Source organism: Archocentrus centrarchus, chromosome 19 (genome assembly GCF_007364275.1).
Source record: "Archocentrus centrarchus isolate MPI-CPG fArcCen1 chromosome 19, fArcCen1, whole genome shotgun sequence".
In the NCBI taxonomy this organism is placed as follows: domain Eukaryota; kingdom Metazoa; phylum Chordata; class Actinopteri; order Cichliformes; family Cichlidae; genus Archocentrus; species Archocentrus centrarchus.
Window position 1 is genome coordinate 5,142,256 of NC_044364.1, and position 23,515 is coordinate 5,165,770.

The following is a 23,515-nucleotide window of genomic DNA, read 5'->3' on the forward strand; positions in this document are numbered from 1 at the left end:
CTTGTGCTGTGTGGCGAAACAAATCAATGACGAGGCCCGGGAATGTTGGTAATGACTTTTACTCTGGAAGGACACGCCTTTTTCCTTGCTACAAGAAGAACTAGAAATGCAGCTTAAGGTGAACTAACCTGTCTAATGATGTAAATAAAGAAAATTAGATGCAGGAATATAAAACAGTTTATTAATGCAAATGCAACACGATTAACAAGTTTCACCACTAGTTACAGTATTTATAAGATCAGAGTATTTCAATGCTTTTAGACTTATTTAGAATTTTATAGCCCACTCGATCAGGACACAATGATAGTTTTTTTTTTTAACATTCAAACATTGTTTATATAGAACAGGTCTGGCACACAATGTTTCTTATCTTATCAAGAACAACAGGAAGCTTTTTTGTTGCACACCAAACACAGTGTATGGTCCACGTGAAGGCTGCATAGTAACTTTAAAACAAGCGCAGGGACCCCAGATGATGGCTTCTCAAATATGTAGATTCCAAATTTACAAGAACTTCATTTGTGCTAAGCGGTTGTGGATAAGTCTGGCGTAAACTCCTCATGAGCCCAGACGGGCAATCAAAGCATCTATCAGCTCCTGCTTCTTGGTCCCAGTGGTCCGAACCCCAAACTGTTTACAGGCATCCTTCAGCACGGGCACGGTCAGCTTTCCCAGAGTGCCGTTCTGCACATGGGCCTTCAGCTCATCTTCTGTCAGTTCTACTTTGGGCTTCTTCTCGGCTCCACCTCCAGCGTCAGCTGCAAGTTCAGGGAGTCAAACAATAACCAGGTTTTTAGACACCAAAATTCCCAAAGTACTGAGTTATGCATAACTCAATCTGACTAAGTGGAAACATTTTGCTCAATGGGGTGTAATTTGCACATATAGTACCTGCAAGTAAAAACAACAAACACCCTGAAAGCATGATTTTGCTTAGTTTCAGTGATGTTAAAGTTCTGACCTGTTTTGCGTTTGGCAGCCGGCTTGCTCTCTGGATTGTAGCTGGCGGGGTAGACTAGATCTTTAAACTCCTGGAGCAAAGAACCCAGGCGCTGGTCGATCTGGTCCACCTTTGGCACTGAGGCAGAGAAACAAAGAGGTAGAATTACTAATTCCCAGCCACAGAAAGGAACCAGGATCTGTGTTTAGGTCTGCATCTTACTGATGAGATCTTCAGTGTCCTCCGGAGCCACCATATCCAGAGCCAAGGCCTCCAGGTTCCTAAAATGCTGCTGGATGACTGGGTTCTCGAAAGCGTCACTCCTGCATGACATTACAAAGTGCGGTTACTCAAAAAAGAGAAAAAGGTGACCCTGTTAGAAGTGAAGATCATGGATGTTGGGGGTTAGTATGATTTCACAAACTCCAAAGCTTCCCCTCAGATCCACTTTTTAGAGTTACCTGTATTTGAAGCGGAGTTTGGAGACGATCTCTTTCATCTTGTCCACCTGCGTTTGTGAGGCCGATGGAAACTGGGGAGGCTCCAGATTCCGCATATCGTCAGCGTATGGCAGGTAGATGACGTGGAATCCTGAGAAAAGGCAAAACGCCATCACACTGCAGAAAATTATGATGACCTTAAAGCTCAAGAGGTTTAGGTAATATTTATGTATTTGCGAGTCTCCTGTATCACTGTAAAATTCTGTTAGTTGCAATTAAAGCAGCTAAAATAATTTGCCACTTAGCCTGGGATTCTCCTCCTGACCCCTGCAGTGTATTACCTGGTGGTGTAATCTGCACCTTCCCCTCACCAAGCTCCTCATTCTGAGGCACTAAGGCAACAAACCGAGGTGGGTAGTTTCGGCGGGAGATGCACCGGCACAGAGCGAACACGTTCCTCTCGCTGCACTTCTTCAACAAGGCAGAGAAGAGACATGAACTACCTGTGATGAAAAATCACAGGATATCTGATTCAGTACCAAAGACATCCGTATTTACTATAGATGAACAGAAAAGTGAACTTTAAAAAAAGTCTTTGCTTTAAACCCATTCAATTCCAATTCAGTGGAGACTAAAGCATCCCCCAGCTTTAGATCTATTACGCATTTAGATAATGAGCATTGAAATATCTTAGTTTATTCTGCCATTAAATAAACAATATGTAGAAGATCTGACTCTGGATCAGTGGTTCTCAAACTTGTGGGCCCCATTTGTGGAGCACAGATGCATGTTGGGTGTGCACAGGTGAAGCTTAGTTCAGTGAATATGACTTTTGCAAAATGTTCATGTAAAAACATGTTTTCATGAAAAACTCATTATCTGGAAATATCCACAGTTTATACTGCGGTTTCATTCTTCAACCCCCCCCCACCCCACCCCCACCCCACCCCACCCCCGACACACACACACACACACACACACACACACACACACACACACAGTTCTACCTTTCACTTCATCCTCCTCAGGATAGAGGAAGAGTGCAGGCCGGATATGGTGATGCAGTTTGAGCTTCTCCATAGGTTTGAATCCAATCAAAACCAATCCAGGGTCATCAAACTTCTTAATGGCATCTACTTCGTCCCTCTCCATCACAATCTGTTTATTACCATAAAACTACACACACACACACACACACACACACACACACACACACACACACACACACACACACACACACACACACACACACACACACAAAGTGGAGTTTTCATGTTTAATTTAAATCTAAAAATATAAGAATAAATATAGCATTACATTAGGTCTGCTTTTACCTGGGCTTTCTTTATCTCACTGGGCAGCAGCAGGCTGCCAGTCTGGGTGTGGAAGGTTCGAGTTTTGCTGCGGACTGGCTCATTAGTTTCCCTGTAAAGTTTGATGGCACCTGGTTTGCGAGCTGCCACGGCAGTTGCATAAAGTCCCACGGCTACATTTAAGCCCTCACCAAGGCACAGGTTTAACCTAAAGATAGCAGAAATAAAAGATTGGTGTGAAGAACGGCCAAGAGGAGAAGGTTAATTAACGTCACCAGTACAAAGAAAGCCATCACTTACTTTGCAATAGTTCTCTTCTTCTGCTCCTTGGCCCGCACTCGTTTCTGGAGGTCCTCCAGTTTGTCACAAGGCTCCAGCTGCAGCCCCAGCTCACTCTCATCCTCTGGTGGACTCACAATGTCACAAAAGAAGAGCGAGATGTCGAAGCCTCCCGGTTTCATCAGGTGCATTAAATCAATAACAACGCCTAAAAGAAGAGGGACAAGTAAAGACAGCCCACACGCAGGATTACCACATCATCACACTCCAATGAAATAATGGGAACTTATGGTGTTAGCTGCAGTGACAAAAAAGATAGAAGTCTGAAGGGCTGCTAGTGTTAATGAACGTAAAATTAACCAAGCAGAGCTGCAAAGTTAAGACTTTCAGTGTGACGTAAGTTACAGTTGCATGAGAAGCAACTGTTGCTTCAGACCCACCGGTCTCCTTGAGATCGCTGGCCTTGGTCCGAGCCTGTTTGTCCCTCACGCTGTCGCCCTCGTGCGGTTCATCCCTACAGGTGAAAATCATGAGCCGCTTGTGTGAGAGGCGGAGCTTGATGTCACTGTAGAGGTTGGCACAGCACCACAGGGCGTCTCCCAACGATGTCTCTCCACTGCCCATGGTCTCTGCTGCCAGCTTGGCACCTTTCCCCCCCCGCAGAGCATCCACCTCCTGGACTCGCTTTGCACCTGTCCAAAATAAGAGAAGAGACAGAATGATGTCAATTTACAAAATATTGAGGTAAAAGGGAAAAGCTTATTCAGAAGAAGGAAGGACATTTAATGGATTTATTGAATTTGCTTGCTTTTTGCTGGACATGCATTAATAAAAAATGTACAAGCTAAAATTGACTGCAGCTTTTCACTGCTGCTTTAAAGTTTTTGCTTGCAGCAAAACAGTAGCATGACAGAGAAAGTGTAATCACGTGTTTGCTTGAAAAAGCAGCATCTTACCAGGTTCGTTGAGGTCATGGTACACGTAGACATGTTTAAATGAGTTTCTGGGGTTTTTGCTCTGCTCTGTGCCGTAGAAAACCAGAGCCACCAGGTCCCTGTGACTACTGATGATCTTACTGGTGTACACGCTGCGCACAACCTACAGGAGGAGCACACAAACTCTTATCGTTACAAGACTGCTAAAGGAAGGAGAGCTGAATGACTAATATAAAAATAAAAACTGGTAAAATATAACTGTCCATCTCACCTGCATGGTCATATCAAAGTTGGAGGGCTCCCCCTCTTCCCCCTTGATGAACATTTCCTTGGAGGCGTCAACCAAGAACACCAAACTGTCTCTCCCTGTCGCTCTGTAGTCTCCTATCAAACACAAACACCTCGTTTATTCTTTATTCACTTCAGTATCACCTTTGTATCAAAGCTATCTGCTAACATCTATAAAATACGTGTGCTCAAGATTTTAATGACTGCAGTGTAATCACAGCAGAGGTCTCATTTAAAGAGCAGTCAAATTAAATGTGATAGAGAACTTCATCAGACTAAATCAGATTAATGGATGGTAAGCTGACAACCTCACTTTATTTTCACTTAAGGTACAATGCTGTGCAAAAATCTTGAGCCACCTCTCACTTCTTTATATACTGTTAGGAAAATTGAAAATAGGTGCAGCAATTTATTGAAAAGTACAACAAGAAATACTCCAAGAGCGCAAACCTCCGCCAAGGCAGCATTTACTTTTAAGAGACTAGTATTTTATTTTGTATATATTCACTTTGTTCTTTTTAAACCTACTTTAAGAAGTTTGTAGTGCAGTAACAATCATATAAGGGCAGCATGACACATATTTACTTTGGTTACAGAGTAAGTCATGGATAATTGGTACTGATTTGTAAATATCTGGACACAAATAACTTGAGCTTATTATATAACATTACACTACAGTATATTTCTATCTAACTAGGCAGCTCATTCTCTCTTGAATACTTTCTTTATGCGAAATTTAAAAGTGAGAACGGAAGTCAAATGTAACATATTTGTATGCAAACTATAATGTGAATCCCCATATATCATTCCCTATATATATGTTGTCAATACAAACAATGGCAGTAAGAAACTTAAGAAACTTTGACCTTTGGATCAATCTAGGAGAGGTCAGAGGTCAAATGTGACATATTTGAATTCTATAAAGGAGACAACACATAACACTTGTAAGAATAATAGTTTCTAAGTTATAAGGCTTTTTGTCAATTTTTAACCAGTAAGTCCTTAGGTCGACCTCTGTGGTTGTAAGCCAGATTTTAATGGATTGTTAACATGACCCCACTCTACACCCCTACAGAGTTTTATGAGAATTCATTCAGACCTTTTAGAGCTATCGTGAGACAGAATGACAAGCATGCACGCAAATGCTACCAAAAACATAACCTCGTTGGTGGAGGTAAATATTCAGTATAGAGAGATACAGTATATGAGGCAAAAACAGAGTTTGTACAATTCTAATAAGCGTGAAAGTCAATATTTGGTGTGACCACTTTTATTCTTCCACATAGTCTGAACTCTCTGAGGCAGCTTTCTTCTCATTTCTTTCAGTAGTCTTCAGGAAAAGTTCTCCAGGCTTCTTGAAGGACATTCAAAGCTCTTCTTGGATGTTGGCTGTCTTTGGTTCTGTTCTGTCAGGATGATACTGCTTCAGTAATGTTGAGGTCCGGGCTGTGGGGAGGCCAATCCATGACTGATAGTCCTGCATTGTGTGTTTTTCTACCCATGTATGCTTTTACTGCACTGACAGTGTGTTTGGGATCATTGTCATGCTGAAACATGAAGCTGTTGCCAATCAGACAATTTTCATTTGGTTCATTTGGATCAAAATCTGATGGTACTTTTCTGCATTCATAATTACATCAACCTTTCAGATACCGTTAATCTTCCATAGATCATTTTTTAGGCCAGCTACATCTTCTTTTGTTCTTCACTTTCCCACTCACCTAAATTTTTGTAAAAAAACACTGCACACCATGCTGAGATATGCCATGTTTTCTGCTGATAGTTCTCTAGGAATCACCTGTCAAACTGTGTTATCTTTGTAGATTCAACTAAAGAAATGGGAACAAATTATGTGTTTTTGTGACAGTCTGCTACTAACAAAGTGCCTAAAGATACAATTTAAATTAGTTTTTTGATAAGTTGTCTTTTATGGTAGACACAACACTGTTTCATTTCTTGAGTTTCATTTTTGAATAACTCATAGGTCAGTGTTAAGTGGCTTAACAAGCAAAAATATTCCTCTGAAAATGCTCATGTACAAGGACTGGACTGAAAATGAGTGAAAACGCAGCCACTGTCCAAAGAAAATCTTTGAAAGGCCTTTGAAAATCCTGGAGAACTACTGTTCAAGACCACTTTAAAAATTACAAGAAAGTCTGACAGTTTGAAAGCAAAATATGAAGAAATGAGTGGTGGCTCAAGACTTTTGCACAGTAATGTAAACAGAGTAGTGTGGCTGTTTTTAATCTCACCCCCTGATTGCTCCCCTTCCTCTTGCTCTTCCTCATCATCCTCGTTTCGGTAGTAGGCGTTCCACTCTGCCATTGGTGCTGCCTTTGGTCCTGTTTCCGGGGTTTACTGGGAATACCATTGATAAATGTAAAGACTGCAGCGTTTACATTAGATTTAAACCAGTGGTTCTCAAATAGTGGGGCGCGCCCCCTTTGGGGGGCGCGGTGCGATACCTGGGGGGGCGCGTGTGACCCTGGGGAACAGGCTTTTTTTGGGGGGGCCGTACTAGTATAAAGTGTAATTGCGCATCCACTACAGTAGGCGGCAGTGGCGCTGTCATTGTTACTTCTGTCACGTTTGCGACAGTGCAACATTTTACGACTTACAAGACAACAGGTTTGCCTTGGTTAGCAGTGTTGAGTCAACAGAAAGCTCCGACTGCGTTCTGCCTATAGCCTCCGTTATTCAACATAACAACCCCCAACATGAAAAAGTTTTTAACAGGGATGAAAAGAAAAGCGGAGAGAGACAAAGATAATGAGACAAAAGAAAGTCACCCGAAAGCTAAGACGAGGAAATACGACGAAGCGTATTTAGCGCTTGGCTTCACTGTCACTACAGTTGGAGAAGAGGAAAGACCGGTGTGTTTGCTGTGTCTAGTTGGTCAAACATGTTTACAGTTTAAACAAGGATTTATTTATTTTTAATTTCAGGCAATGATGCACTTAAAATCTTTTCTGTTGCAGACTTAAAACACGATTTAATAAAGTTATTCTTTGTAAGTTTGACCATATGTCTTTCTTTTTTTCTTTAATGTTAATAAGGATAAAATGTTATGCAGAGATGGATAGTCACAGTGGGGAGTGGGGGGCGCGAATAGTTTTCTTCTTGCTAGGGGGGGGCGTAACAGAAAATAATTGAGAAGCACTGGATTTAAACAAAGCCCTTATGACAGAGGACTTTTTTCTGACTGCTCCTTTAAAACTTTCAGCAAATACGTACTTATACAAATAAACGTGGTAAAATAAATTAACCAGATAATAATTACTGTACGAAGAATAGCTCGTTTCAAAAACAGCTCATTATGATATTATTAATGTTTAATTAACTAACTACTTTTTAACTTTAGCTAGGCACTATATTGTTAGCTAGATTAGCTTGTAGTTAGCCAGTTTTCGTGGAGTTTGCATTTAGGAGTCGCCTTTGTAAACATTTTATTTTTACAGTGATGCACGAACATACACAGACTTAAACGTTTAACATGAATTTAAGACATATACAGTATTCCTCGGAATATTCAGTCACTTACCGTGTGCTCCTACTTTCTGCATATAAGCCTGGGCTAGTTTCAATCACTGGCGCGTTCGGGTTTGTGGACGAGCACGCTTAAAACTCCTACCGAACGTCTATTGGGAGTTTGCCTGTCCATCTAAGATATTGGCCAATCCTGTTGAGGTAGGCGGGGTTAGCTGGATGGGCAGTCTTCCTGTGTTATCGTTTACAGACAGTGACACAGCACTGGCTTCGACACCCGGCAGCTTCAAGTTACGTATAAGTATACTGTTTTACTTCAAAGTTTATACGGTTTTTTTTGGTTTGTTTTTGTTTTTTTTTAAATACTTTCTGATAGTTCCGCCACCACAAGCTTTGTTTAACTTTTCTTTGCTACCGGTGAGCTAGCCAGCCGTAACTTTCTAGAAGGTTAGAGCCGCATTGTCGTTTCCAAGAAATCACTTTGTGTTATCATGGACCAGACTGACTCCTATCCGGTGAAACTTTACATTTACGACATGTCCAAAGGCATGGCCCGTCAGCTGAGTGTCCCCATGCTGGGTGAGTTTCCGACAAACTCAGAGAGAGCGGTGATGCCGCTGAAGTGAAAGTTGTTGTTGCGGCCGAATTGTGTTTTTAATTGTTATTATCTTATCTTCACAGGGAGACACATTGACGGGATATGGTGAGTTTACAGCAACTGTTTCTCACTGATCCTCTGAGCTGCACTGAACTAGTTTAATAACATTGTTGGTGTCTTACAGGCACACGGCTATTGTTGTGCACGGGAAGGAGTACTTCTTCGGTGGATCAATAGGGATCTCCAGCTGTGCACCTGTAAGAATCAGCGCCATCATTTTACCTCAAGCATGACGCACATAAACAGTACACTTTGCAGCTCTTTGTGCTACTCACAAAGTCACAAAATTTATGTCAGAGTGTTTGTGACAAACCACTGAGGTGTGTATTTTTGCCTCCTAGGGCGGCACCCCGTTGGGTGACCCTGATTGTGTAGTTGAGATGGGCTTCACTGAAGTGCCTGGAGAGATTTTTATGGAGTATTTAACTTCACTGGCTGATTCCACATACAGGTAAAATAACATAAGGAGATCAGTATGGATTAATACTGCATGGTTTGAATGCACTTAAATTCCCCTATAAAAAATGGTGGGGATTATGAGGTGTGTGTGGTGGTGGGCCCCCAGTGCTGACCAGAGTGCTGCTGTCAAAAGTGCCTTCCTCTGACAATATAATCAGAAGAAGGGCTGAAGTCATATCACATGACATCGAGGCTATTTTGTGCAGATATGAATACAGAGGTGCCTCCACTTTAGGTCTCATTATTTTGCTGTCAAAATGTCTCCATCTTATTGCTTCCTGCTACTCACCTGCCTTTCTCCACCCCGTGTTTCTACTCTCTGCTCTTTGAATGCTGCCTTCTTTCCTCCTCTCGCTTTTTCCTTCACTTTCTGCAGAGGTGACAAGTACAACTTGTTTGAGCACAACTGCAACACTTTCAGCAACGAGGTGGCTCAATTCCTGACAGGCAAAAAGATCCCATCGTACATCACTGACCTTCCCTCTGACATACTCTCCACGTGAGTTGGCTCGGTTTACTAAGTTTCTTATTCTGTTCAGCTGAATACACAGTAATGCAGTATGCGTGTATTATTGTGCAGGTTAGCGATGTAGCTAAAAATATTGTCTTTCCCCGGAGGTGACAAACAAGAAATTCCCAGTTGTAGTCAATCATGATCATTAACAATAACAGTAGGCCTGATGATGATAATCAGCCAAGTTAAGCCATTATTGAGCACCACTTGTTAAAATATTTAAGTGGGTATATGTTTATATTTGAGCCTGCATGTATAATTCTGACCCCGTGTGGATTAGAGAAAATCCAGTATAAGTTCACACTTGTGCACCCAGTTCAAAGAAATCATTAAAAGCCCAAAAGTACCACAACATTAATGCCCATAGAGGTTGTTTATGTGGTTTATGTTTATGTATATCCCTGGTTATGTCTTACTCTCTTTTGAAAGACTGTTCTTGTGGTATTGAGTACTTGCTGAGCTTGTATCCAAAAATTTGCTTAGACTTTGTTTTTGGTTACTTTTGTTTTTTTAGTGTAACTGTAGTCTCTGCTGTGTTTCCTCGTAGGCCTTTTGGCCAGGTTCTCCGTCCCCTCTTGGATTCCATGGTCATAAATCCCGGAGGAAACAGCATAACTGGACAACCATAGATGGAGTCATCGCTATTTCAAAACAAAATACTTGATAGCATCCCTGCCTGAGGTTAACAAGTCGCTTTTCTATTTAATCAGCCATCAATTACTATTATTCACTTATTCAGTATATTCTATGTATGTGAGGGTTGAAGTGTGCCAGCCACTGTGGCCAGGGGACTAAAAATAGATTTTATACTTGGTTAATATACATTAACATGTTTAGAGATTACTTTTTCTTGGGTCAGTAAGATCGTTATACATGCAGATCTTCTGGATTTGTTTAAAGTTGTCATTTTCAAGGCAGAATTCATCCTCTCATGTGCTGCTACTCCTGAAAGGCTTTTTCAAAAGGCATTGTCATCCTCTCCTGTGGTGCTTCATTATGGCAGTCTGTCACAAAGTGTATTACAATGAGAAATCAAATGATGTGTACAGAAGAATCCGCCGATCGTGCCGTCACCTTGTGCGCATAACTAGCACAGGCCTCGTCTTCCAACCTTTTTGTCTTAATGTCTCCTAATGGATGTCTTGATTTCCTTCATCCTCTCACCTTCTTATAGTCATTCATACAGATTATGACAGTTTAACACAGTTTTCATGAACAGTGGGCCTTATATGAGTTTTCTTTCTTCAGCAATTATTGTGAGATGGAGAGATGGCACTCAGAGAATGCTAAATTTAAATCTCTGGGACATTTTCTATCATTTTAAATCTTCTTAAAACCTTATTTTGGAGCCAAATCATGAAACCCTTTAAGCATCTCTTTTTTTGCCCCAAGATTTGACTGTTATTTCAGTACATGGAGTTTTTATGTCCCAGTGACCTTTGAAATGAAAGCTACTTTAGAAACTGCTTCAAAATAACTACCCAAATAAGTGCCTAGAGGCAGTTAAAGAAGACTGGCAGGACCAGGATTGTGGTTTCTCTTCATGTTCTGAGACTTTATTTTTTTAAAAATGTGCCTGTTTCAAATGGGTGTTAAAAATGGGAGTCTAAAGACTCTGAATGTGTTGCTTTAGTAACAGTTTGCTAGATGTGTATCAACATATACACAGTGCAAAGATGTAACTGAAGACTTTTAGTATTTTTCACTATATTTTGGGAAGATTCTGAATCTGAATTTGAGTCCATCACCAAAAATGAGTTACTTGTTCACAGTTTGGTAACGTTTTAGTGCACTGTTCTTGTGTTGGTGTTTGTACTTGTCGAGGCACTCTCCCTGGCTTTTTTATTTTACTTGCCATGCTGTACTCCCCAAGGGGCCAGGCTGGCTCAGTTAAAACTGTTGTCTTTTTATGTGAGTTTAAAAAAAATAGTTTGACCAAATCTGAGGTTTCATCTTTAGCATGTAACCTCTAAGTTGTGTTTTACACCTGGAAACATCTGAACACGGGGAATTTTTTTTTTAATTATTTATTTTTAAATTCAGGACCAGTCAGCTTATGCAGCTTTCATTTTAGAGTTTGTTCAGACTGTTACATATCTGACATGTTTTACGTCTGACAACATGGATTGCTAAAGAATTTATACAGTTTGTATTTACATAATTAAATCATACATAGAAAACTGTGCGTAGCAACCACTTACCTCCATCGCTGTTCTAGCCAACAGTGTCTAATCATTGTTTTTGGACATCCATTATTTTCTTAATGTTGTTTAACCTGTTGCTTTTTTACCTACTTGATCATACATAAAGGGGAATGTGTAGCTCATTAATGCACGAGGCTTAGAAAGGCAATCATTTTGCTTATATTCAGGTATAAATAGGCCTTCATTTTATTCTTATTGTGAATCTAAAATGAGTGAATTAAATCTGAACTTGTTGGAAAAGACATTCACTATAATAAAAAAAAAAAGATGTGCTTACGAGCAGAGGGGTCACATGGCTTATATAAATGTTTGTCTTTAAAATGATTAATATAAATATTTGTTAACCCTCTGATGTCTAAACCATCATTGGTGGTAACCCTACCCTAATCCTATATTTTGGAGAGAGGTAAAACTGGTTTGATGTGTGCAAGGTAGATTATTTTCTTTCTTCCCTGATTGCCAAGACTTTGGAGAATAATTTAATAAAAACAAAAATTCAGACTGTCCAGGGTTAGAATTGGGGGCGATCAGCGATGATGACTTAGACCTCAGAGGGCAAAAGTTCTAAATTTGCACTTTATTAAATGTGTGACATTTTCAAATATCTTCCATTAAAATTGTTATTCTGTGAACAGTTTTCTGTTTGTTTTTTTTTTTTTTAAATTATAATTCTTCCTCTTAAGTTTGACAGTATTCTGCAAACATTTTGAGCCACCGCTCATTTCTTCATATTTTTCTTCGAAGCAGTCAGACTTTCTTGCAGTGTTTAAAAAGTGGTCTTTAGCGATAGATCTCCAGGTCTTTCAGAGTTGATTTGGTTTCATGAAATATAAAGAACAGCCACAAGGTGACACTGTAGGATAAGTACAGTGGCATCAGCTGTTCGCTGTCAGTCAGAGAGGGAAAATGCTGAAAATTTAAGATTTCTAAATGTTTGTGCGATCGGCACTGCTTCAAATATCGCAGCTGTACTGTACCTCCCCCCCGCCCCTGAAGTAGAGGCATTTTACTTCAGCTGCTCCAAGAAGAGGTGTCCAGAAACGGCACAAAATAACCGATCCATTAATAATAAAGGCTTCTCTCAAACTGTTACATATACCCATACTATATAAGCTAATTGTGATATTTGGCTGATGAAATGAGAATCAAAAATCTGATATTAATTTGATATGAAAATAAGTCACACTCATGTTTTTCTTTAATAGCAATCTTTAATATTTCATCTTTAAAAGTAGCATCTAAACAGTCTGTTATAAAGAACACCTCTAGAACATTTTGGGTATAAATTGGTTTTCCTGTTGTAGTAAGAAGTACAGACACATACAACAGAAACACTACACACTGTATTTCTCTCCAATACCCTTTGGCCTTATCTGTATCTATTATATTTTATTGCCTGCAGTAATCCAGGAGCCAAAGTGGTGTAAACTTGACAGTCTTTACCCAGCATAAAACGTCTTCCAGGTTTAAACGTGCTGACAAATGCTCCATAGTTCCTACTCACCACTTGTGGCCATATATCAGTTATTAATGTGTAATTACACAGCACTGTGTTTCACCTCTTATGTGAAAGCCTTGTCTATTGCACAACTCTGCTAACATAGGTTTCTCTATGTATCATCTCTCATCAACATAAAGCAATCTATAATGTTAAAATCTGACAGCAATAATAATAATAATAAATACTCTGTTCATACAGCCCTTATATAAATAAAATGTATGGGAAATCCAATAAATAAACATATTTACACAATATTCAAACAAAAACAATACTATGTGCTCTGAAAGACTGAATAATAACATATACAACATGGCCAGGATTTATCACAAGGAGTTGAAATAAAAGTGATTTGTTTCATCTGCAAAGACTAGAAGAACAAGTGGAGAAAAATGCATGTTTTCATACCACGAAAACAAACAACCAAATATTGGAAGCACTTGTTCACTGCAAAGAACTAAACTGCTATTGCTTAGAAAAGCTGATTTTGTGAAGCAGCAGTTTAAAACCCACATTTTAAACCCACAACACTGACCATTTAGAGGGAAGAGATGCCTGCCCGGGATCCTTTGCTGCTCCAGCAATGAGAGGATTTGAGTAATTACAGACGTGTCCTTTTTGTGTTAAAGTACGAGGGAACAAGAAAGGGCAAGAGATGGGTTCGGTGAAAGAGTCAGATGTTTGTTTCCTTGACCACAGCATGAGTCACAATACTCTAAATGTCGTTCACTAATATGCCATCACTTTAAATGATGCGAACGTTTGTCTTGCTGATCTGTGTTGCTCTTATTATATCTGTTTTTTTTAAATAGATGGACAGTAGTGAGACTGCAGTGCCATGATTAGCACGATCGCCTCACAGCAAGAATGTTTGCACCTTGCCGGCGTCTTTCTGTGCTGAGTTTGCCTCCATGTAGTTTCCTCCTACAGTCCAAAGGCATACATGTTAACTGATGATTCCAGTGTGCAGGCAGTAGGTGTGAATATTTGACAGATTAAGCATTTAAAGTGATTAGAATAACACGCTATGTGAATAGGTGACTGTTTTGTAGTGTAGAGCACTTGAGGGCTATATAAATGCCAGGTTAGACTTGCACTTAGAGAGCTCAGGGTGTTAGAAGCAGTGCTACATGGGACCTACTGTGCTTTTCCTTATTTTCTGTCACATATGTGACATATCTGTTATGGTCAGCCCAGGCATATAGCTCTAAATATGAATAAAGAAGCTCGACCTTCTGTTTGCAGGTGGCAACCAATTAGAACAAAGTTCAGCTGGGGCTTAAAGGGAGATGAGTTAAAACAGCTGGAAATGATAATGGGTCCACTTTAAGTTGCATGTTTTGGCAGACAAAGGACAGCATGTGTTTTTTTTACATTTACTGTACCTTTCCCATACGGTTTAGATGAACAGTTTAAAATCCCCGGCATGAATGTGTCCATGAAGTTTATGGCAGCTTCAAACAGTATGTGCCAGTCACAGACAATCAAATCACTATACAATCTCAGATCAATAAAGCTGCTGCTTTTGCTGCTCATTTCTTCAGGGATAAAGGTTGCAAGCTTTTAAAGCATGTGTTTGTTTTTTCATAAGACGTTCAAGTGTAATGTGAAAAGGGGCGTGTGCAGCGATGAACCACAAGTGCAGATGTCGCCTAGCTTTGGCAGAGTGTTTCAGAGTCTTTCAGCTTGTTGTGTCAGGCAGCCGTTTCAGCCAGACCCCCCACAGCCTGCATTTAGGAAAATATCACCCTTATAATATTCTTATTCTTCGTTACCTTGATTTTCATGTTTGTGATATTGCGCTGCAGAATTTAGCAGCCAAACCTTAGAATTTCATTTGGTTAATAGTGATGGATTTATGCGTTACGTGGGACAAGGAGACAGGGCTGTTTGTATGTGTGTTGTGTTTGGTCAGTCTTCATTTAGCAGCTGTGTTGTGTTGCATGTATTGTCCAGAAAAATGTGTTTTTTTTTTCTTGACTCAGTTGAACCTACAACAACCTTTTTGCTTCACTTTTAATTCAGCTGCTACAAAAGTTCCCCTCGACCCTTTCAGCACAAATATTACATCTGAACCTTATGGAACCATTTCTGGACACATGTGCCGTACATCGTACAGCTCCTGAGGGCGTTTCAGCCATAAATCATCTTCACCAACAAGTCCAGTGGAAGTGATGCAAAAACTGTTGAATGTTCATAACAACAGCCGAAGCTCTGCCCAGTGTCCTTTGCTGTCCGGGCCTCGGAGATGAAATGAGAAATGTCTAATGCTCCAGGCCTGGAAATGCCTTCGCGAACTTTACCGCAAAGGCGCCTGTAGGTTCGAAATTACATACAGGCATCTGCACACTCTGAGTTATGCCTCAGACAATTCAATAGCAGAAGACCAGATCCACACTGACTTCTTCCCCCAAGGAAGGAAAACATACAGCAGTGTGTGTTTGTTTTTCTATTTTCCCGTTCTCTCTCCTGCTTTTCTCTCCTTTCTAAAGAGCTCCAGCCGCGGGCTCTTAAGCTCTTCCTCTCTTTCCTCCTCTCCTTTTCTCTGGTTAGGATGGAGGCTGATGGGAGCTGACATGATGGTGGCATTGTCCTCACCGTCAGTTAATGTGACCCCTGGGGATGCTGTCCCTGCATGCTTGGCCTGATGGCAAAGAATGCAAAGCGCTTCATCGTGGAAAATTGGTGGGAGAAAAAAAGGAATGAGGGGAAAACAGCTGTGCATGGAGGTAGACTGAGAGCTGCAAAATAATAGAGGTGTTTTTACAAGAAAAACAGGAGGGAACTGAATGCACAGAGAGGCCTGTGGGGCCTGCAAACTACTTAAACTCTTACCTTGATGAGGACACTGTTACTGAATAGTGGATGATATATATAGATTGCAATGACAAAAATTAATGCCTTACATTTTAATATCATTATTTAACCAGCTCCAGCAGGAGCACTCATTTTTCATTCATTCTTAAACTGACCCAAATTAGATTTTTAGGTGCTGACCATAGAAAATTTTTAAGGAATATTTACCTATATTTTTAGCTTAGTGATAACAATAGAATCCTATCCTTTGCAACTGAGATTACCAAACTTCATAACCACCACTGCAATATTTTTTTCATGAGCATACATAATGTTTGTTTTTTCTGTTTGCTTGTAGAATGCTAACTTGTTATGCCAGGAAGCATAGCTAGCAAGGTGCATTCATAGACTGTATCGACAGACACCTTATAATTTATAATCGGTTTTCATATTTTTACCCAGTACATCTGAATTCCTGGACAGACTGTTAGTACAATTAACCACAGAACAAGCCATATGATTTGCTAAATAATTTCATTAAAAATTTTCCAAAGGTTGCCAACACCTGAATTACTGTCAATATTCTGCTCAGTGATTCAAATAAGCAGAGGCAAAGAGTCCAAAGTTTATAGAGTCATTGTTTATAATAAGCACATAAACGCGTCTTTTCTGCCTAAAGTTGGGCATTTTAGCCTGAGCACCAATGAGGATTGACTCACTCTTAGAGCCCACCTCAAGTGGCTGTTTGAGGAACTGCAGTTTTTGACACTTTCTCGTTGGCTTTATTATTTATGCTGCATTCCAGGAGCCAGGAGTGACACCAATCCAGAGCTGAGCCCACGTTCCAGCAGTAAAGTCAGAAAAGCAAGGAAAGGCTGGATTTGTTTTGCTCCTTAGGCATTCATGTGTGACTAGTAGTACTGGACAATGCTTGATTTTTTTTGCGCTTAAAAAGCTGCCGCACCAGGTTCATGGATAGAGCCTGGTCAATGCTCTGCATTTGGCTTATTTAGCCAGTCATAAATACATAACTGCGGCAGTACAGATTACAGATCTACGTGCTCTGCCACCATATTGGATTGGGAAGTCGGGGTTGGTGAGGCTGCTCCAACTTTCCGAGTTAGAAATTCAACTTGAGGGGGTGTCCCAGTTCAAAATTACGACTGGGAAAACACCGTTAGCCCCACAGGTTCCTGCTTGGATTGTAGAAGAAGAATGAACCTCCTGCAAGCATATGGAAAATCTATCAGTCCAAAGTCCAGTTAACTGTTTATGGATTTGTTCAATCAGACAAATACCAAAGAGTGAAAGGAACACATGCGTGTGACAAATCCCCATGGAGCTATTGTCATTATTGCTAAGATAAACTAAGCCATGTGGCCAAATTTTTAAATCAAGGTACCGTTGGAATACTTGGATCTAGCTGAGTTCAATGCGCCCTATGACATCACTATCCGCCAGATTGGATTTTATGGAAATCCTTCAAAAGTTTTGAGAGGTCACAAAGTTTGTCCGATGTTCACCAAAACTGACTCAGATCACCTTCAGGCCAGGTCTCACAGAAGTTACTGGATGGATTTTTGGTTTTCCAAATCGCTTGCCCGCCAGAGCCAATCGAAATCGGTGGCAAAGCTGCCAAACAGGGAACTGAGCTCATATCTCACCAACGCTTTAACCTATCAAAACCAAACTTGGTATGCAGACTTGGGACCTCTTCAAAAGAAAGCACAAAAAGTTGGGTGATATTTGACCTTTAGGGGGCGCTATAATTGCGAGGGAAAAAAAGTGTTTTGACCAATAACTGCGTGTTTGACTTTACAATGAAATCTGTGTGGTTGCTAATATAGTCAGAGGTCCCGAGCCTGATAAGTGCCAAGTTTTGATTTTGACTGAATTAACTGAGCCGCCATATTGGATTTTATACAAAGGTCACAAATTTCGTCTCATTTTCACGAAACTTGGTATATAGACTATGACCTTCAGAGCAAGCCTCAGAAAAGTTATTACATTTCATTTTGGTTTGCAGAAGCATTTGCACACAAAAATGAATCAAATGTGATGGCAAAGCCGCCAAACAGGAAGTGAGTTTATATCGTGGCAATGCTTTGGCCTGTCTAGACCAAACTCCACAGTAGGCTTTTGGACCCTTCCCTGAGGACACACAAGGAATTTGGCTTCATTACACCTTTGGGGGGCGCTGTAATTAACAAAAGTGTGTTTTAACACCTCCTCCTTGCTATTCTCACAACTTGTTTCCTAGCAACTATCACGTCTCGCTGCTTGCCCCCCCTCATTGCTGCTATATTTTTCAATCAGTTCCTTTAAAGTGGAGGAGGTAGTGAGTTGGTGCACGCCGACAGAGTTCCCATTAAATTGCATGAACATTTCCAATATTCTCTCAAATTTACGTGAAAGGTTCCTGAGGTCTAACTCTTGCAGGCGAATCACAGAACAGAGTGTACAGGAAACTGCATTTACCTCAAAATAGCTGAATGATAGCTCTGAATATTTCTTTAGGGTGGTATAGTAGAAGTTATGGCCAGCTGACTTTAATTTTTGACTTTGCTTTTCCAGCTAATTTTGTGATGTTTTTAACAACCAGGCCCGACCATGTCGCCACATGTACTGATCACCTGCTCCACCTGCACTTAGGCAGAATTACTTTTGGAGAACAGAAACTGACTGTTTCTTCCTGCCTAATCTGACTCAAAGTATCAAGTTCTCTGCTCGAGGGTGACTGCCGGTGGTATTTTTGTCCTGTCCATGTTCCTCTGAGGCCTGTACAGCCACAATGAACGCACATTGTAGTGGCAAATCTGTAGTGGTTGAATATTATTATAGACATGCAGCCTACAGGAGCCTGAGATTGGATTTGAGATACCCTTTAGCTGGAATCTAAATACTTATTATACGAGATCTTTGCAGTGCGGTAATAACTTTTACTAGCAAAGTCCATTTTCTCTAAAAGTGGTGGTGTTTTCCTCCTGAACCTCACTGTTTCCACTTATGAAAACACCCCTTTTCATTTTTTGTGTTTTAAAAAAAGCTCCTTCCTTAATTAACCGCATGTTGGACGAGCTGTCCCATACTCTGGCATTTTAGCGAACACCAAAGCTTTTTTGTTGTTGCGTGGAAGGTTGCCCTCAGAGTTGTCGTCACTCAGACAGTCACCTCATTCGCACTGTGGGTGGAGTAGCTCTTCTGCCTGGTGTGGTGGTAATAAGAGGGTTGAGATGGATGTGGCCCCTGGACATGCTGCCCTTGTCCCACTCCCACTCCCCCTCCAGTTCCTCCATACATCCCTCCATAGGGCGGATTATAGAGATCTGGCACGTTCTCTATGCTCTTCCGGGTTGAGTAGTTGTGTCTCCGGGTGGAGCTGTGCATAGAGGTGGAAGTGTGTGCTGGGGCAGAGGTCTGCCTGTGGACATGGCGGGCATTTGGCTCCCACGCTTTGAAGGCTGAGTTGGAGAGAAACGGGTGTGTGGAGGTCTTAGGGAGGCGTGACTGCTCGAGGTGGCTGGGGGGGATGGAGATGGAAAGAGGGGAGTGAATGTCGTGGTGGGCCGGCAGGGGTTGGTGGTGGATGTATGACTTCTCTTTAGGTGGAATGGGCACAGGCTGGAAGGCAGGGGGTGCCACAGGCTGGTACTGGGAGAAATCCATGAGAGGGAAGCTCTTGTAGTAGCTACGAGATGCAGTTTCAGCTGCAAAGAGACAGAGTGGAGACAGTCTGTGAGAAAAAGATCACATCATAAAACTTCTAAATACTCAAGAAGTCCCACCTGCTAGAATTTCAGTTTCATGGGCATCCAGAATGAATTTGTTGAGTTTGTTTCTTTCTTTCTTGATGGATGTATTTGAGACAATAGATACAGTTCTATTTGAAAATGTTTATGGCTTTCTGTTGTAGTTATATACACCTTCTGTATACATTCTGTAGGTTTTACAGATATCACAGCCCACTTTAACCCATGCAGATTTTACACATGAAGTGACAGAACTTCTAGCATTTCTAACAGCTGCATGGGCGCAGTGACTGTCGCCCACCAAAATCAGCTGCTTGTCATACACAAAAGGAAGTTTCTGCTCTAACTTCTTTCTTGTCCGGTCATAGGTCAGTGTTACAATAGAAAGGTTGTTCAGAGCCATGAAAATAAAGCACTCTTTTGAAAGTCAGGCCAGTAGAGCAAACACGTGCTACAGTTGGCCTCTTTAAACTTGTTTATACTTTGAAATCATTTCAATTTATCATGGTCTGATGCAGTCCTGAGTCACATACAGAAGCAGTCTAAGAAATTAACTGTCAGTGTACTAACACATGATCTGTCATTGCAGGAGGACGGCTGAAGACTGAATCACAGTTAATCCGGGATGCATTTATGCTTGAAGCTCCTGGCTCCAGCCTGTCGGCAGTGTCACCGTTCTGTGCACCTCAGAGTTTTGGAGGCAGAATTAAAACACTGCTCTCTTTATAAATGGTGGTGTTAGCACAAAAATGCACGTTTCCTCAATTTTATATGCTTAAATGCAGGTATTTTCTTTCTATAAAGCCCCACGCGGTCTGATCTGACCAGTAGCTTATGGTGGCTAAGGAGTTGACCAAGTAAAAAACTGCCTAGAAAGAGGTGAAAGTTGGAAGGAAATCATGAAAAAAAGATGGGATGTCAATATATATGATAGCACAGATAACAGTCTGTCAGCAGGGAAAAGCAGAGGCGTCTGTGAAGAGTCAGTCTGATCCATCAGAAGCACAAAAAAATAAATATTTTTCTCCCATTACCAAAAATTTGGACATTCTTGGCCAGAAAGGAGTGAAAAGATGACAGAGAGAGTTCGAGGAAGGTGAAGATGTGAGCAAGGATTTGAAAAAGATCAAAGGAGCAGGCTGGTCATTTAAGCATTTCCAAGTGGTGTATGCCCTCAGGGTGGATGAATATTAGTGGGGTTTCTCTTTTCTTGAGGCACTGAGGGCAGGAGGAGCAGGAGAAACTGAAGCGTGCAATGGAGATGATGGCGGTAAAGGTATGTGTGTCGTGAAGAGGGTACACAGCAATGGAGGTTTATAAATACCCTCGCCCTGAGTCTGACTCTGCTTGCGCGCGTGTGTGTGCGTGTCATCAGCACACACGAATGTCACAGGGAATTATGTAAATAAACTAAACACCGAGGTTATTGCCGTTAGCTTCCTGGCTACATGGACAGTAACCTTGTCTCTGAGTGTGCTTTCACTTTTTTGGTCCACCAACAGCAGCTGTTTCCTTTCTTTCTTTTCAAAACCAAACAGGTTTTTTTTGTAACAATTTCATTTTATTCTTGAACAGAAAAGAAATCGAAACAAACAAACTTTAGGAACATACAAACTTCTATCATAACTCAGTGTGATATTTTGTTGATCATATGGTAAAAGCCTCCTGCCTGCTTCTGAAATGGAAAGCATGCAAGAGTAAAAAAGTAATTAAACTATGTGTTCATCATACTTAATATTACTGCAAACATTAGCATGGTAACAAGCTTCAGAGCCAGCGGAGGCTTAAGGAGACTAAGCAGCTGCTTTGGGCTTCCACACCAGAAGGGGGCCTCCAAAAGCACTTCAGGTGATAAATGTATATTTTTTTGTGCTTGTGATATATCAGTAGTAATCATACAAAAGAGAGCAAATTATTTAGTACATACAGTACATAATATCACCAAAAGATTTTGAGAATCTGGAGAAATCTCCATGCACAAGGGACAAGGTTGATAATCAATACTGGATACCTGTGATATTCAGTCCCTCAGGTGACACTGCATTAAAACTAGGCATGATTCTGTCATGGAAACCATTGCATGGATGGGCTCAGGAACACTTCCAGAGCACAGTTCACCGTGCCGTCCACAAATGCAGGTTAAAGCGGTGTCATGCAAGGAAGAATCCATATGTGAACATGATCCAGAAATACTGTCGTCTTCCCTGGGCCAAAGCTCATTTAAAATGGACTGAGGCAAAAACTGTTCTGTGGATGAATCGAAATTCTTTTTGGAAAACATGGACGCTGTATCCTCCAGACTAAAGAGAGGGACCGTCTGGCTTATTATTAGCACTCAGTTCAAAAGTCTGCATCTCTGATGGAGTGGGGGGTGCGTGAGTGCCTGTGTAATTGGCAGCTTGGACATCTGGAAAGACACCGTCAGTTCTAAAAGTTACATACAGGTTTTAGTGCAACATCTGCTCCCATCCAAACAATGCAAAACTGCATAATGCAGCTATTAAAACAGCATGGCTTCAAGGTAGAAGAATTTTGGTGCTGAACTGGCTTGCCTGCAGTCCTTTCACCAATTATAAACATTTGGTACATCATGAACCCAGGACTGTTCTAGGAGCAGCTAGAATCCTATATTAGAAAAGAATGGGACAACATTCCTCTTCCGAAAGTCTAGCAGCTGGTCTCCTCAGTTTCCAGACTTTTAAGGACTGTTGTTAAAGGATGTAGTTGCTGTAGGACAGCAATTTAACTACAGATGACACAGACACTCATCAACCTTGCTTACATATATGAATATGACCAGAATATAACCAGTTGGCAGCTAGTTGAGTTGAGTCCACTATTGCAATGCGACAAGTTTGCGGGCGGCAGTTGTTTGGTGACAGGCGACCAGTGCAATCACCTTGTCATCAAAAGTGGTTGCTCCAACTTCCAATCAGAGATTTGGGAAAAGAGAGGATGCAGATGAGGCTCCACAGGTAAGGAGAAAAAGTCCCTCATCAAAGCAGACTGTTTTATTACTGTGATATGTGGGAATCTATTGTATCTGAATATTTATTTTTTCAAAGTGACAGCATTTTGTTGCATTTTGAGATTATTTCATATTAAATATGGAAGTTAAATAGCACAGCTGGCAAAATGACACTAAGTGGAAGGGGGCATTTAACTCATATTAATTTTATAAAAAAAGAAATAGGTTACAAGAGTTTATTTTCTCCAAACTGGAAAAAGCTCAAATTCGCCTTGAAAAGCAGTTGTGCGTTTGGATGACTGGTAGAGGACTGTTTTGTTGTAATGTGTGCCTGAGGTTGCTGTTGTTCTGTACACTATTAAAGCTGCATGTGCGTGTGACCTTTGCCAGCAGAAAACAGTCCTTACAGTCACCTGGTAAAAGCCCTAAAGCCACCTTTCCCGGCTGTAGCAGCTTTGCTGTTACATCCCAAATCTCCATAAAACTAAAACCATAAATCTGGAGGCATCATAAAAGTGTTCAGCACAAAAAATTATGAATGCAACATTAGAAATTTGTGCAAACAATCTTAGTTGATTAACGTGTCCATTTGTGACCCAGCAACTTATTTTGGATCACTCACTTGGTGATAAAGTACACTGGAGCTTCAGTCAACTTTGAATCCTTGTTATCTTGTGCAGTTACACCCTTCAAAGCTTAGCTGTTTTACTTTTGTTACCCTCTTGAATAAAATTGCACAGAAAGGCCTTGTTGCAATAATTCTAACCGGCGTACTGTAGGCGGGAACTCTGCTTGTCTGCATGACGAGGCACCACAGGGGAAGTAAATCTACTGTAAACTCCAGTTTACGTCAGTCACTCAGTAACATTTAGATGATTAACATTACTTAACCTGGAACACCGTAGGGGGGGAGGGGGGGGCCTCTTTAAGATCAACTCTGTTTTCCCAGAGGGAAAGAAACCCTCATCAGCTGACAGCTCCTGTGCTC

The 23,515-nt window shown here is 40.9% G+C and overlaps 3 protein-coding genes across 3 annotated transcripts in view; 1 reads left to right on the top strand and 2 right to left on the bottom strand.

Annotated features, from left to right (window-relative positions):
• Window positions 1–176: 176 nt before the first annotated feature.
• xrcc6 (X-ray repair complementing defective repair in Chinese hamster cells 6) lies at window positions 177–7,919 on the bottom strand. The gene is made up of 13 exons (XM_030755419.1): window positions 7,737–7,919; window positions 6,448–6,553; window positions 4,179–4,291; window positions 3,929–4,070; window positions 3,413–3,664; window positions 2,994–3,180; window positions 2,715–2,901; window positions 2,388–2,556; window positions 1,722–1,883; window positions 1,402–1,531; window positions 1,163–1,263; window positions 962–1,078; window positions 177–758 (listed from the first exon to the last, which is right to left on the bottom strand). Exons 2-13 carry the CDS (start codon window positions 6,518–6,520, stop codon window positions 559–561), a joined length of 1,833 nt encoding a protein of 610 aa, XP_030611279.1. The 5' UTR covers window positions 6,521–6,553; window positions 7,737–7,919; the 3' UTR covers window positions 177–558.
• Window positions 7,838–12,140, top strand: desi1b (desumoylating isopeptidase 1b). The gene is made up of 6 exons (XM_030755420.1): window positions 7,838–8,260; window positions 8,363–8,384; window positions 8,464–8,536; window positions 8,681–8,790; window positions 9,175–9,297; window positions 9,860–12,140. The coding sequence occupies exons 1-6, from the start codon at window positions 8,173–8,175 to the stop codon at window positions 9,939–9,941; spliced, it is 498 nt and encodes a 165-aa protein (XP_030611280.1). The 5' UTR covers window positions 7,838–8,172; the 3' UTR covers window positions 9,942–12,140.
• Window positions 12,141–18,612: 6,472 nt separating this feature from the next.
• The window catches only part of shisa8b (shisa family member 8b), a 38,703-nt gene continuing 33,800 nt past the window's right edge, over window positions 18,613–23,515 (bottom strand). Inside the window, exon 5 of the mRNA XM_030755671.1 lies at window positions 18,613–19,517. Within this exon, the coding sequence (XP_030611531.1) occupies window positions 18,970–19,517 (548 nt within the window). The 3' untranslated portion in view covers window positions 18,613–18,969. The remainder of the gene's footprint in view (window positions 19,518–23,515) is intronic.

Coding starts and splice junctions, on each gene's coding strand:
- desi1b (XM_030755420.1), top strand. CDS start 8,173: ATGGACCAGACTGACTCCTATCCGGTGAAACTTTACATTTACGACATG. Junction 8,791..9,174: donor CTGGCTGATTCCACATACAG/GTAAAATAACAT, acceptor CACTTTCTGCAG/AGGTGACAAGTACAACTTGT. Junction 9,298..9,859: donor CCCTCTGACATACTCTCCAC/GTGAGTTGGCTC, acceptor GTTTCCTCGTAG/GCCTTTTGGCCAGGTTCTCC.
- xrcc6 (XM_030755419.1), bottom strand. CDS start 6,520: ATGGCAGAGTGGAACGCCTACTACCGAAACGAGGATGATGAGGAAGAG. Junction 3,665..3,928: donor CCATGACCTCAACGAACCTG/GTAAGATGCTGC, acceptor TATTTTGGACAG/GTGCAAAGCGAGTCCAGGAG. Junction 759..961: donor GGCTGCCAAACGCAAAACAG/GTCAGAACTTTA, acceptor CTGAACTTGCAG/CTGACGCTGGAGGTGGAGCC.